The 15907-nt window shown below is 49.8% G+C and overlaps 1 protein-coding gene across 1 annotated transcript; it reads left to right on the top strand.

Annotated features, from left to right (window-relative positions):
* LOC119430899 (putative uncharacterized protein DDB_G0290521) lies at window positions 1–15551 on the top strand. The gene is made up of 4 exons (XM_037698363.2): window positions 1–393; window positions 3608–3896; window positions 9542–9748; window positions 15210–15551. The coding sequence occupies exons 1-4, from the start codon at window positions 22–24 to the stop codon at window positions 15464–15466; spliced, it is 1125 nt and encodes a 374-aa protein (XP_037554291.2). The 5' UTR covers window positions 1–21; the 3' UTR covers window positions 15467–15551.
* The last annotated feature ends 356 nt before the right edge of the window (window positions 15552–15907 follow it).

Genomic DNA, 15907 nt, shown 5'->3' with positions numbered 1-15907 from the left:
TCAAGTGCGTCCATCCTGAAGATGAAACCACAGCGAAATGAGGTCACAACGTCCAAGGAGAACGTGGACGTGGTGGGGACCGACACGGGGACGGCCAGCATGCCGATGGACTCGGAAGCGATGCGGGCAACCGCGGGTTCCACACCTCCACTGCACTTTCGGGGCTCGCCGTTGCGCAAGGGCAAGCCGTCCAAGGACAAGAAGGTGCGCACTCATTCCAAGGGCGACAAGCTGTGTTCCGTGCTGTCCAAGGCGCGGTCGCGCTCCAAGAGGAGGTCGTCCAAAGTGAGCGGCTCCAGGAGCGTGGAAAGTAAGAAGGCCAGCACCCCTGCACCGTCTCTTCCTGTTCCTCCTCCTTCGCCTTCTCCGCCTAAGTCGAGGAAGCCGGAAGCGGTAAGACAAAGATATAGGCAAAGCACGTCCTCCGAGATCTCGCAGCGCACGGTGTTAGCGCCCCGCCGGATTTCTGAGGCCACGGAAAGAGTGAGCTACGTTTTATCTGCAAGAGAATCGAGGGAACCAAGGAGCGGGATTTCTTTTAAAAGAGAATCGCTTTCTTTTGCTCTGACATCCGTTTCCGCGGTCGGTGGTGGGACTTTCGTCGCTGATACAAAAAGACGCTGATGCAAAGGGTGCGTGCTCTCGCGCAGCAAAGTTGCAGGGCGCGTGTTCTCCGTCGAACGCCAACAGTAAGTATATGCGAAATTACAATAAATTGATTCGAACATAGTTCTCACAACCCTACAAGTTCTAGATACGGCATTTTCAGCTGGCAGAATAAATATTACGTCATATTTCGTGAAATAGCCGGGGCTGTTGCGGAGCTTGCGAAAATTGGTCATCGGTGACAAAGCAAAGGTAGAAATAAAAAAAAAACTTCGAGCATTAGAAAGACACAGGACGTAGAAAAGGAACACAAACCGTGTTACTTTTCTGCATCCTGTGTTTTACAGCGTAAGCTGTTATGGGCTCATTCCAATAGCTGTTTCTGGTCGCGATGATGCCGCCGCCGCTCCGTAACCGCTATCGCCGGAAATGCGAAGAAAAGTACCTGCTCTCCACCGGGGTCGAACTCAGGCCCGCTGCGTGGGAGTCGGATACTTTCCCACTGAGCCACGCAAGCGCTTGCTATCCGCGTCAGAAAAAGGCCCTATTGACCCTTTTCGCGGAGCAGTTTGTTTCAGAGAAACGAGATGGCGCTCACGGCGGCGCGCCATACGTCTCCTCAGCGACCGCGCACGAATGCGAAACCATTCCCGCTTCTACCTTGCTTCTGTGTGATCAGCTGTCGGAAATGCAACCGAGTTTTCGCTAACACACTGTGCTCCAATCATGCTAGATTGAATCATGCGGATTGAAGACGTGTGCAGTAGTTGGCTGCAAAAATAGTGACTGGCCCGTTAAGGAATGGAATGAATCTGTGTGGCCAAGTTCGCGGACCGCTGCTGCAACTGTCCGAACGTGTTACCGGCACTTCGAGATGTACGGCTTTCCTCGAGGATACAGAAATTTGCTCATCCTCCAGCCTTGTATCGCTAATTACTTTCAAAGAAAGGGCTCCATCTCCAGAACGTCGGCAAGAGTGAGTACCACTCGTTAAACAATGACAAAGGGAGTAGCGCCGCTTCCTGTCATTGTAAGTTTCACGCACGTTATCTATACACATCTGTCCCAAATGGCAGCAAAACTTACGGCCACTCTATCGCCGACGTATCAAGAATAAGTGAATGGGCGCACACTTGAAAATATGCGAACTGTATACGCACAATAAATGACGGACTACACCGATGGCGCACGAATGGTCGAAGCTGAATGTTTCATGACGGTCCACAAGAGTAAGCGAGTTACTAGCTGTAATATATATTTGCTACAAGGTAATACAATGTACAAAACAGCTATACGTTTCAAGCCTTGTGAGCAGCAAGAACAAATCTATCGGAACTGAGCACACCCGCGAGCGATTAGGCAGAAAATAATCAGATAGTGGCCGCCCCCAAGGAACTTCACTAGTCAGAAACTGACAAGCGACTGCTTCAAAATACTTGCCGAATAAAGAACAAAGAGCAAAACACACTAACCCTGACTGAATTCATGAGCGCAATGTTTGGATAGCTTGGAATACATATTTAGCCCCGCTTTTAGAACAAGCACCATAACGCTGCTTGCGCCGTTTGAACATAGCTTAATCAGCTCCGAAAGCGCTTTTGCATGTTCTCTGAAGCTGTGATCAAAGCTTCGTGTCGTCCACCAAATCACATTCTACGATATCTCCGAAAACAGGTTGTCTAACCCGCGCCGGCGTCGTACACTTCTATTGTAAACAAGGAGGCAACGGAGGCAGCTTAGGCAAGCAATGGACGCGTCACCACGTGATCAAACATGGCAGCGCCCACGGGATCACCGCGAAAAGGGTCAATAAACGTGCCCTAGGCAGGCGCGCAGGCGCAGACGACCCGAGCCTCCGCCAATATGGTGGCGCCATCTAGTTAACGTGCCTGCAACCGCGGCGTGCGACGAGATGCGATTCGGACGAGGCGCGCAATCAACACTATCCCGATGTTAGATGTGCGCCACGCATTCTCGGTACCTCTTCGGTACACGTTATGGCGTCTCCTCGCAAGGTACGAACCGCTGCTGAAGAAGCAAATCGTAGAGCTACGTGCGCGGCTACAACCAGGCTTGATCGGGCTCAGCAGACTGCTGTGCAGCGATCATTACAAGCCGCAGCTCGCCGTCGACGCCGGCCGGACAGTTTAAATCGTTCTCGTCAAAATCGAGGCGAAGACACTTTGCCGCGAAGACCTTGTTTTGCGTAGTGCCGAAATTGGAGCTACTCTTGCGCCGCTCAACCAGCTTACGCTGTGACTGTGCGGCGTGTGCCGCGCAGGCCTGCGACTTTTTTCTAGCGCTCTAAGTTTTCTGAGTTCTAGCTTCTTTGCCTCGGTAACAGCCTGCGTCTTTGCCTTCCGTCCGGCCGCCGTCCCGGCGTCCTTTCCCGTGCCCGGCGCCGGCATCCATGGTGGCCGCGCCGACGTAACGCTAGCGCTCTAAGTTTTCTAATAATGCATCACCAACTATTTCAACCCTATTCCAATGTAGAACCCAGCTGCGTTGTTGACGTGCGGTCAGCCAGGCTTGTTCCTTCTCAATTTTGTAACACGTAACACGTTGTTTCATCATTTGTACTTTGTACTTTCTTAATTTTTTAACTTTGTGTTTTCTTGATAACGTGAACCGACTTTTAACATTCCTGTATGCGTTCACATTACTATCGTATACAGGTATGTGCTTATGACTGCTATAATGTTCGCATTTTTTTTTTTTTTGGAGGGCAGGCCTTATTCCCGTGTGAACGACACATTTAGCCTTGTTCTTCGTGGTGTGTTTCTTTTGTAAATCAACCAAAATAAACTTGACAAATTCAACTCTGGTCATAGTGACCTCTAGTTGGCCTGCGGTGGCCTGACATTCAGGCCTACATTCTTCCCACTTTCAGAGTCACTTGGGGGTGCGTCTTCCGCTCTATAGGCACGTCCATTGTTTATCCTGCATTTTGTTTACTACACTTACCGGCTCACTGTACCGCTTCATTAAACCCTCAACGCAGCTTCCGGCCGGCCAGATGCCGACGTCCTCGGCGACTCCGAGCGAGTCCCTCGTGTCGTTTTCGAAGGACGCGAGCAACGACGACCTGCAACTGCCGCTGCTGCCAACGCGACCTGCGAGCTCGAGCCAGAAGAAAGCGCCGAGCGTGCCCCCGGAAGTGACGAGCTCGCAGAGTGCCCCTAAGGAAGCCGCGATGCAGACGCCATCGAAGCAGGCGGAGGACGAGACATCCAGCGGCACACAGGCCACGAAGCCGTTCCAGATGTCCAGGACGTCCTCTGTGACCACAAGTTCGTTCCAATTCTCTAATGCATTACGCAGTAATGTACGTATGTACGTATGTATGCATGCATGTACGTATGTATGCAAGTACGTACGTATGTATGTATGTATGTATGTATGTATGTATGTATGTATGTATGTATGTATGTATGTATGTATGTATGTATGTATGTATGTATGTATGTATGTATGTATGTATGTATGTATGTATGTATGTATGTATGTATGTATGTATGTATGTATGTATGTATGTATGTATGTATGTATGTATGTATGTATGTATGTATGTATGTATGTATGTATGTATGTATGTATGTATGTATGTATGTATGTAAATATGCGCGCGTGCACGTGCTCTCGATTTGTAAGCTCATCGTCGTCGTGAGACGAGACGCACGCTCCAGTCATCTCGAAGCGCAAGTTGGCGTTGGCACGTGAAAGGTACGCATGTGTCTGGTCGCCTAATGGGTAAAGCATATCAGGCTGTTGTACAGGCTGAGTCACACAATTGGTCACGTTATTTCTCTTAATTCTAGAGGGCCCGAAACAAGGCATGACCGGAACATGCGTGCTTACCGCGAAGTGTCTGGCATGAGGCAAAGCACGCTCTGCATTTTAAAATGCAGCGTTATGCACTGTCGACTACCTAAACACGCCTATATTATACAGGGCCGAAACTAGACGGAAAACGAGTATGGCAATACAATGGTAAGTTACATTATTTGGAACTGAGTCAAGGTTAGGCGAAAATATTCAGAGCCCTTCCCAACACTGTGAAGATGGAAGCCAGCGAAACTGTGACTATGGTGAATCTGCTATAGTGAATATTGCTATAGTCAATTTAGACTCAAGCGAAGCTTGTATTGCCTCACAAGTGCCGGTGCCGTTGTAGGTGTGATCGCAAAAAACCCGTCTCGCGCAAGAGAAGGAAAACGGCGGGAAAGGCACGTGGTGAAACACGTGAGGCGCGCACCCGTAACACGTGACGAGAACACCCAATCAGTAACGTGCGCGCGTCGGGGGAAGGGCGAGGGAGGGGAAAGGGCCTCACGCGCGTTGCGTCGGGTCTCCTTGCCGTGCTCCCTCAAGAGCTGCAGGAGATAGCGCCAACCTTTCCTTTTCTCATAACGAACCACTTAGTAGTAGTCTTTTTCAGTGCACGCTCGGCAAACGGATAGGAAGGCCGCGCGTTGTTCGGTCGGCAGCGGAACAGGCCGCTTTCGACGAGAAACTCGGTCAACGTCACCGGGAGCAGGCTCGCGCTCACCGTGCGGATCCTGCGTTCAAGGACAGCCCAAGCCCATGCTCGGTTACAGCGGCAGGTAGCGGATCCCGCGTTAAAAGCCCGTCTTGGTCTTACCGAAGGACAGCTAACCCCGAGGCCAGGGAACGCGACGCCCCATTTTTAGGGTATGACAAGCTTCGCGTGATTGAAACCGCGTTCACCACGTTGCAAATTGTTGTTCAAGAGCTTACTCGACACGCGTTTTGCCTCTTGAAGGAGCGACGCGCAACTGGCGCGTGCGTCATTACGCGTGCGTTGCACTAACGGCGACGGCTATCAATCCGTCCACTAACTTGGGTAGCGCCACTCAAAGCCATGGATCAACGCGACGCTTGTTGCTAGCAGTCACGCGGTACTGCCGTGCTACTGCTTTGAATTGGCCGCTGCGCTTTTAAGGCGAAAGCCTTATATGTCTCATCGTTCCGTCGACCTTCAACGTCGACCTTGAGCGAAACACATGTCGTCGACACGAACTCGTACACGATGACTACTCGGTTTAGTAATTTACTTACTACACCGACCCGACATCGCGTCTTACCTATATGCAAACGCTCACGCAACAATTCTGATGGTGCGCGGGTCACCGTCGTCACCGTGTTAACTAAGATGGAGTTAATTCAGGCGCTCGAACTCACCACCTTCTGTGGGAGTCGATCCCTCGAGCTTATTTGGGAGTCGAATCCACCACTTTTGGCGTTAAGGCGAATTAAGGTACAGTTAATACTAATTGAGTCACCGCGAATTAGGTCACCGTCGTCACCGTGTTAACAAGGATTAAGATGGTTCTCCACAAGAAAAGTTAATCAGGAAAGGGGTCAGACACAATCTCTCCAATGCGCTCTTAGAAGAAGATCAAGCTCGACTGGGAAGGCTTAGGAGTGAGGACCTTCTGTGGGAGTCGATCCAATGGAGACTCAAAAAATGATTGAGACCTTAATCGAGAAAGTAAGAATTGGTTGAAGATGAATATGCAGAAGACAAAGATATTTGGGAGTCGAATCCTGTAAAGGAGTACCACTTCACAGGGGACCTTGGCAGAAGAATAAAATGGGTTGGAGTTAAGGCGAAGGTTAATTATTGCAAGCTAACATATGGGGCAGAAACAGTTACAAAGATAATATAAGGACCGCACAAAGAGCGGGAAGAAAATCTTAGCTAAGAGACAGGAAGAGAGTGTGTGGATCAGAGAACAACGGGGATGCGTCGGAAGAAATAGACTGGGCAGGCCATGTAATGTGTAGGATCACTCGAACCCACGACCATTAGGTGTAATTTAGGCGAGGTTAATTAAGGCACAGTTAATTAAGGTAGCGTCATTTAAGGCACTCGAACCAGCGACCTTTGGCTGGGAAAAAGTAATAAGAAGTAACAACGCATTCGAATGAGAATGTCAAGTAATTTAATGAATGTCTCTTAAGCGCGCAGGCTTTCGCCTTCACCCTCGTTGGTGTATGCTAAAGTGTCTGTCAATTTTTTCTCCCAACTGATTGCGCTCTTCGCCTTTAAACAGATTTGCCACGTACGGCTGATGCCGGTAACGCAAACCCCATGTGGCTGAGTACTGAAGTGAACGCACTTCATCCTCGACAAAACTGGCTGCCCGATTCGTGCAATGGGCGGCATGCCGCTGCCACCACTGAAGACGAAAGTGATTGGGTATTCTAGGTCACTCTAACTGCGCCATAATATTTCGCCGGATGTGGTGCACGACTGAGAATGCGCGGCTCCACAGCATGACCTTCGAGATTGTATGCCGCCCGAGTCAGCGCGCGGAAAACATCTCGGAGGCGACATGCTGGGACTTAACGTCATATCCGCTAACAACCCGGCGTTCACGTCGTCTGTTCGGGCGCTTCTTAAGGGCTGTTAATAAGTAAATTAGACAATTGGCAGCCATAGAAGATTTGCCAAGTCTGCGTCAGTTGTATGCGTATACTAACTTATAACCAATTAAGCCAAAGTAAAATTTTGTTGCAGTTTGACTTTAAAAGTGAGCAGCCATGAAAAAACGAAAACAGACAAGGTGAATCGTTTCACTCTGTCTGTCTTGTCGCGCAAAACCTGTCCCTTGTTTTTCCATGTTTTTTCACCAACTAGCTCCCATCGCAGGGTCACTAGCCCTTCAAGGCGTCGCAAGCAAAACTTACAGGTTGTTTACGATACAAAAATTAACGTTTTCAGACAGGTACTAAACTGGTGCACGAGGTAACAAAGTGCCTTGTGCGGACGACGAAACGCCCTTTCCTGTTCTTTTTTTAATGCGAAAGCATTATATGGCTCATAAAGCGGAAAATCCGGTGGCGTGGCCGGAGATGGTACAAAAAGTTACGTTGTCGCGGAGACAGACCGCGCCGGTGGCCGGTCTATATATATAGGCGTTTTCACGAGGGCGCTTCCGATGGTCTGGCGTCGAGAATCTGTGTCAGTGTTGCCTGTTTGGTCTGGACTGTGAGCTTGCCTTGCGCTTCTGTTGCGGAGTGGTAGCTTTCCTTCGAGGTTTCCGTTAAGTTTTGTCGCGAATGACTATACGCTCGCAAATAATGGCATATACTCATCAAAAGTCTACAGACCAGCACTGTGCAGTTTATGGGTGCACAAACAACCAGCGGAAAAGAACGATTTTGGGGACTATAGTGTGTCCACAACACAGCACTCCGCGAGATCACCGCCGATGCGGTATGTTCACGCTGCACCGGTTTCCTGCATCACCTGAGTACTTAGTATTTCAGTCTAATATGAACCAATGCACACATAAGTTAAATAACGCATTTTCGGAAACCCTTTTTGGCACATTTCCCAATAGGTTGCGAAAATTGTCAGCTCTTCGATGCAATATTTTCTCGTTTGTAGTGGCAGACGCCCTACATTTGTATATTCTTTCAAACACGACTTCATTCCAGTGCCTAATACGGGGGTCACACGGCGCAATATTGATCGTGATCGAGCCCATGGATCAAATTTCTCGGTCGTGATCGGCTTCTTTGCTCAATCTGCGGAAGAGAGCCAATCGTGGTCGAATATTCCGATCCGGATAGGGCTTGATTGCTATCAAAAGTGGCCGTGTGACATCAGTCTAAGACAAATTGAAGCATTCTGCGAGACAACTAGTCGGAAAATACACTTCGCAACGATCTGGAAAAATCGTGTCCTATGGAAGATGTATGCAGCCCCTGTGTCCACCGAAACATTGTCTCGGCGTTCACACGCGTCCTGCGCGGCCCTGCACATAAAGGTAATTTCGAAATCTGGTACCTGGGTTGTATCATTTGCGCTGGCATCTGTGATCACTGTCGCGCGTCGGTTCGCTGCAGGTGCCGCGCTGCGCAAGCGCCACGCTTCTGCTTTGACAATTGGTTATAAGCACCCTGCGCTGCACCAGATTCAATAAATTTTGCATGACTGAGCTGTTTAGTTGCCTCGTAAGCGCATGGAGTAACCACCACATATCTGCCAACCGCTGACGCGCGTCAGTGGGCCGCCGGCGCCTGGTTCTAACCATTGCCCGACAGCTACGTACGCGCCTGCTTTCGCTAAATGAGGTAACCCTCAACCGCGAAACGTAATGGTGATCAGACTCGGTCGACGACTACAGTCACATGTGCCCAGATATAACAATGAAAAATACCGCTGATTAGCACGCCAGGTCTCGACGAAGCAGACACGGCTGCCGCCGCTACCGAGGACGAAACGCCACATCCACTGGTTGGGCTTGCTGTTACCACTGCACTTCACACTGAGTGCTCACGCGAGTACGTGAAACACGTAACAAGTCAAATGGAACAAGACAAACGAAGCGTAAGAAAACAATCGAAATAATGCTCGGCGAAGATCACACAACCGAAGTGCGGCCACCCTGCTCTCGCAAGGCTCACAGCCCAGAATGGCGGCATAACATGTTCTGACGCTAGACGTCGCTCGTGTCGGGCAATGGCGCTACTCAAACGTTGGTTTGTAAAAAAAAGTCTATAGCGTCATGCGTCGCGGCGCTGCAGTCGTTGCGGTGATTTCGGCGAGTTCTGTCGTCCGCTCCGATGGCCCACTCCCAAAGTTTGATTAAGGCGGAAAAGAGTGGAATAAAGTGGATTGAAGTGGATTAAGGTAGATTACGGTGTATTAAAGTGGATTAAGGTTGGTACAAATTAGCGCAAGGTGGATTAAGGTCGATTAGGGTAGATTTTTAATTTAAGGTAATACCTTAGAGAAGTCATTATGCTCTCGCATTCAAATCACGTACAGATAATTAAGTGTCCTAATTTTTTTTTGGTCAGTGACGAGAGATCTTGCCCTTGTGCGCTCAAACTTTACACTTGCAATCATCGCTCTCTACGCTTAGAACTGGAACGCGCTCCAGGAACTATCTGCACGCAGGGCCCAGTCCGGATGGAAGCAGCGTCTCGCCGCAAGTGAAGGCGAGGGAGGTGCCGGACCAGTACGCGATAGGGCCACTCCTGGACGTCTTGGTGGACGACCTGAGGGAAGTGACGCGAGACATCGGCAGGCGCTGCTCCTCGCAGGCGGGCACTCTCGAGGAGACGTCGGTGCCGAGGCTCCCTTTCAGCTCCACCACCGGGAGTGGTAACCGAGTTTCAACTTCCCGATAGGACTCATAGGCTTGACCCGCATAGACGATAGGCTTGACATAGGCTTAGCAGCTAGGTGCATAAATTTACAAAAAAAAAAAAAAATAGGCACAGCTTCACACTAAGTAGTGCGAAGACTGGGCAAACAGCGAAGCTGGTGGCACTTCCCTAGCTTTAACTTTGCTTTCCTTTGCTTAACATGGTTTGGCTTGGCTGGTTATTAGCTTTAACTTTACTTAACTTGGTTTGGCTTGGCTGGTTCTTAGCTTTGTCTTTGCTTTCCTTTGCTTAACTTGGTTTGAATTGGCTGGTTCTTAGCTTTGTCTTTGCTTTCCTTTGCTTAACTTGGTTTGGCTTAGCTGGTACTTAACCAAACTCAGCCGACCCCGAGTATCAGGATGATACTCGCAGTCTTCTAAAGGCCACTATATAGTCCGACGTAGCGTTGACGTGTGAGCGCGCTCGGCACGGGGACGCCACGCCAGCGAAAGCGCAGTACTCTATAGTTGCCGACGAACGCCGGATACGTCGGCTACGCCTCGCGCTGTGGCGAGGGCAACCTGGAAGAGGGTGGTAACCTCGCCAAGCGATGACGTCACGCGCGTTGCTTAGCAACGCCGTGCACCAGCTGTGCGAGGCGTTACTAGGCAACGCGCGGTGGCGTCATTGCCAGGCGCAGTTTTCTGCTAACGCTCCACGGCCTAAGTAAAGCTTGAACAGCTTCGCTGTTAAAATGTAGGTCGTGTTGGAATGTGTGTAAGGGGAAGCTATCGCGACGCGGTTAATTAAATGCTTCACACCTAAATGCGATGCGTACGGTTGGCTTTAATTTCATGGAACGTGTGATATCATGCAACATTTATGTTTTTGTACTACGTATGGTTTAATTTGATGGAACGTGTATAATATCATGCAATGTTTATGTTTATGCGCTACGTATGCTAAACTGAGAGGCAGGCGAGCAAACACGAGCCCAACATACGCCGTGCATTCGTACGTCCGTATTTGCCACGCCCGCCTTTCGACAACATAAATATCCTACCAAATTGCTCAACATTCAGCCGTTTTATGAACTACAGCAATGACAAGCTGGGCTGAAATACAAGCAGGAGTTCATGCGGAGGTACATTGTGGGACGTCGACACAAAGATGTCGCAGTGAGGAAGGCGTGACGTCTGACGCTTGTCGAGGGATGGCACGCACGTAATCGCCGCTCTGCTTCCGATTGATTCCAGCATATTCGTTGGATCTCGTCGGCGTTCTCCCTCGTAACCGAGCGAACGAACACAGCGAATGATGAAAGCGAACGCGGAGCGCAGCAACAGATGAAAGACGGCGATAGCGAAGGGAGCGCGAGAAGGAAGGCGCAGGAGGATGGTGCAGCGGAACCATGAGGCGGAAAGCGGAGGAGGAGGGTATGGCGAAAGCGTGACAAGAAAAGCGTAGTGCCGCGCAAGACCGGCTTTGCGGCGACGATGGCTACGAGATGGCGCCGGAGTAGCGCGCGTCGTCTGTATGGAAACAAAGCGCTGCATGAGCGGAGGTCTGTCTGCGGCGGCGGCTGTGAATCGCGCCCGCGCGTCACGCACGCGCCGTCTCTCGCGATCTCCCGATTAGCGAGGCATTCGCGCCGCACTTCGCTCCGTTTGCAACGTGCTGCACGAGACAGATTGTCCGCGCCATCCAATATATCGCAGAATGAAAACGCGCATACGCCTGCGCTCAAATTTCGCATTAAGTAGTGTCGTAATAGTCGGTGCGTTATTCTTTTATGGCCAATAAAAAATTTCCTCGTGTAAGCTTTGCGCGGCGTCTTTTGGGCGTCATGTACCGGACTCGTGAGATTGCATGCAGCACTGCGAAACAAATGCAGCTATCGGCCAGTGTATGCTTCGTTGCGCGCCGACAGTGCACGCTCGCGCCGGCCGCGCGAATTCCAACGGATTTCATAATAGCTTACGCTGTCTTTGACAATCAGTCCTTTTGGTTTACCGGAATTTTGATTTTTCTCTCCCCTACGGCGAGGCGGAAGTGGAAGATGACGACTACGGCCGTCGCCGTCCTTGTCAGCGTAACGGAAAAAAGGGGCGGAATAAGCAAGCTCAGTTTAGATCTCTTCACTGCTGTGGCAGAAAAAGAAATAAAAAAGACTCAGCGGCGCCGAGTCGATGACTGCACGAAGTCGCCCCATTGCAATGTACCCCTCCAAATACCTATAGCTACCCCAGTCACTCTACCGAAGGGATATTTACACAAGCATACGCTCAAGTTATGTATTCGCTTGAGCGCCACTGTGCACTGTGGTCACTTCGTGCCCCTGCAAGTGAGGAAATTAATCCCAAGCTTTATCTATCTTTTTTCCGAGGCTTCGAGCGCGATATTACAAGCAGCCTTGATTACACATAAACCTAAGCCTAGCTCATAACCAGGCTTCCGTGTTTATCAGTATATATCGATAAACACTGACAATTAATCCCCGAGGCCGATTGATCTGAATCGGTGAAAAATGAAAAGCCCCGCACTTCCTTGCCTTTGAGTTCCTTCAAATTCAGCGCCCCGTTCCCTTATCTTATCGTTACCAGCATGGCGGTTTCCAAATATTTAGGCCAGGCATACGTTTCCTGCATCGAGGAACGAAAGACGACAAGGGAGTACCCAGGACAAGCTCGAGCTTGTCCTGCTCAAAAGTAGAGCAAACGAAGAAGAGGCGATTCCCCTCCTCGCCCTTGGACGTTTTCAAGGGCCCCAGTAGACACCGATTTCCCTGCGGCATTCGAATTGCCGGAGATAAATCGACCGCAGACGCCGAAAAACACTGAATCAAAGGGGGAAAGTTGGCTGAGGTTTAACTATTGTAAACCTAGTTATCACGAGCAAAAGGTCTGTTTGGCTTGGTTTTGCAAAGACTATGTACACAGTGTTTCATGAATGCGCGCTTCTGCGCTTGGAAAGCTTCTCTATAACGAGCTAATCTGGTTTCCCTTTGCTCCGGTGTTTCAGCAGCCAACTTTGCCTTTGCTTGAAATTTCGAATCCTGCCGTCTAGCTATATCTACTGGAAGACTGGATTCAGTCTGTCGCTTGCGCTGAAGCACACGCACAGACGGCCCAGCCGGCGCGCCATCCATTGCGAGACTTTAGCGACCAAGCGCCGGCGAAGCAGCCGTTAAACCCTCGCCTAGTCACGTGGTACCGCAGCGGCGAGGCTCCGAGCGAGCGCTTGCAGCTGCGACGCCTTTCCGCAGTGGATCACGTGGCGTGACGTCACACCGGCCACATTTGCGCCAGGGGGGTGAATCTTCCTATACCTCTCATTGGTTCTCCTATAGCAGACGCTCAGTCGACGCTAGCGCCAAGGCGCACTTCAGTTAGACCCTAGCGGATGGATGACGGTACTATGGTGGCGAAAAAAAAAAAAGAAAAGCGGCGCGATTTTTTTACCCTCCCCCTTTCGCTATGGCACTTTTTTTCTTCCTTTTTTATGATAACGTTGTTCCGCTCGTTTCTCCTTCCCCCCCCCCCCTCTTGACTTTCCTATCCCTCTCCCACGCCTCGCCTCACCTTCCCCTCATGCCTCGCGCAATGCTCTTTTTTTTTTTATTTCTATAGCTGTCCGCGGCGCGCTTTGTTTGTTTATTTATTTTTTTTTTGTCGCGGGCGTTATCAGACGCACCGCCGGTCCGAAGTGCGCGCTCCGCGCTCCTCTGCTGTCCGGCCGTGCCATTCGTGCAATTCATGTTGCGTGCTTGTGCGCAGTGGCTTCTTTTTGCGTTTTCATGCACACAGTCGCTTTCATTATTACAATCAAGCAAGCATGTGCCCGGGTTGTATTAAAAAATAATTCCACTTACAACACAACTGTTCTTTGGATTCACTTTATTGTGTTCGTTTGAGAAAACCAGAATTGGAGCAGACAGTGCAACACACTATAGAATGGAACAAAACGCGGATGGTGTTTCATGTACGCACATGTAAAAAACATTTATTGTAACTGCTCTAATGGCCAATGCGTAGAATAGGTTCTCACGGCCTGCTCCTCGCTCGGTCCATAAAATCCACCTCCGTGAAGTGCGCCGAGCATATTCTGCGGTTGTTGACCTTGTCTCTTGGCAAACCCATTAGGTCCATCCTTTAAAAAAAATTATGGGGTTTTACGTGCCAAAACCAGTTCTGATTATGAGGCACGCCGTAGTGAGGGACTCCGGAAATTTGGACCACCTGGGGTTCTTTAACGTGCACCTAAATCTAAGTACACGGGTGTTTTCGCATTTCGCCCCCATCGAAATGCGGCCGCCGTGGCCGGGATTCGATCCCGCGACCTCGTGCTCAGCAGCCCAACACCATAGCCACTGAGCAACCACGGCGGGTATAGGTCCATCCTTCCAGCGTAGGTTAAAAACGCTTCCATCGTGATGAACAGTGAAGATCATAAATTATAACATCGCAGTTGGAACATACAAAACTGAGCTCGTTTAATCGCGTCGCGGCAGAGTACTAGTTGTGATATGTTAACCTGAATTCTCAGAAACGCATTTTTAAACGATGGTGGCCAATTAGCTAGAAATAAGTGCAAAACTCACATCTACACACGCGTTTCTTGCGATACGCACAGGTGGTACTATATTTATAAGGAGCTTTATGTTCGCTGCTTGTTGGCATAAGGATTTACTGCATCGTTGTGTTTTCAAATCAGCTAGCTGCTGCCTCACCACCGGACAGCATGCATGTACGACTGGGCATTATCACTATTACAAATAAAAACCGGGAAGTAAACTGCACAGTGCTCACCTGTTCTCTTTAAGGATGCGGTAGAATTTCACGTCGCATGGCTCACTTCGTGTTGATGTGTTCGCACACCATTGAACCACACACGAACAGCAACAGCTGCGAGACATTGCGGGGAAAAGCCGACATACGTGCAACGGTGGGGTACCACACGGACCACACTGCTAGCGCGGAAGGCGAAAACCGCAAAAACTGACCGCATAATGCCAGAAAAAAAAAAAAAAAACTGCCGTTTTGGCCGTTATCGGCACGCCCGACGACGAGCGCGGGCCGCGCCAGCCGCGCCGCCGATAGTTGAAGGCGAGAGAGAAACGACAAAGTTGAGAGAAGGTTGACAAGAAAAAAAAAAAAGGAAAATCGATTTTGGTTTCGCATCCATCTCGTGGATGGCGCTGCAATTCGCGTGGACAAAAAACCTGCGGAGTTTCCGAGGCCTGCTTGCGCTTCGGCGGCTCAACGTCGTTGCGACGCGATGAATGACCTTGAGAGACATGGCTTAGTAGAACTTTCGCTCTAAAAAAAGAAAAAAAAAAAAAAACACCGATAACTAACCCTCGAAACTGCAGAAAAATAAATACCGAAAACATGGAACCCTATTCATGACTAGCGTGGTAAACTGGCTTCTTTTGCATTTACCACTATTCGCTCTAGAACTTGTGTTCCGATCTCCAGCCCAGACAACACCTGCTGCAGCGCGGACCTCCGGCCGGCCGAGCACTCCCGATAGAGGCTTGGATTTTTGCTCGTTCACGGTGGGCACAGCGGCGAGCTCCATGCTATTCATCGTGGTCCCTGTACTTCTTCAAGGGCCTACGCTCGCGCGGGTACAACTGCAGCGGGCAAAACTGCAGCGACTCGAGCGCTTCATACGCTCCACACAACTGACGATGCCGTCCGGCAACGTGTTTCCACCTTTGAGACAGAAATAATTTTTTTAATTAATAAAGCGAAACTCATTCACGTCACACTAGCTCATTGAGTATAGGCATCGAGATATCGCTGAGTTCAATCGTGTTGCCAAGCAATGCACGATGAAACTTTGGCTCAGGACCAACTACGATACGCCCTCAAACGCAAGCGAAACAAGGAAATCGAACTAGCAATGATTGCTGGGAGTGCAATAATAAAAACTGGCGCCAAAATACGCGCATTTCAGGTATCATTGGAATCTGTGTTAACGCGAAGGATTTGCCGCACAACGCATGCGATGAAGTGCTATAATCAGATCAAATCACGTTTATTTTTTCCCATAAAGAAATGGAGGGAGGCCTGAACAAAAAGTGAAAGCTAATTCACTTGGCAAAGGTTCAGGCCGCCGTTTACGTGACACACAGAAGTGGTGACCAGGGGCAAAAGTACATATAGTAATA

Source organism: Dermacentor silvarum, chromosome 10 (assembly GCF_013339745.2).
Source record: "Dermacentor silvarum isolate Dsil-2018 chromosome 10, BIME_Dsil_1.4, whole genome shotgun sequence".
NCBI lineage: Eukaryota > Metazoa > Arthropoda > Arachnida > Ixodida > Ixodidae > Dermacentor > Dermacentor silvarum.
The sequence above is the reverse complement of the archived record's forward strand: the minus strand, read 5'-3'. Positions and strand labels throughout refer to the sequence as shown.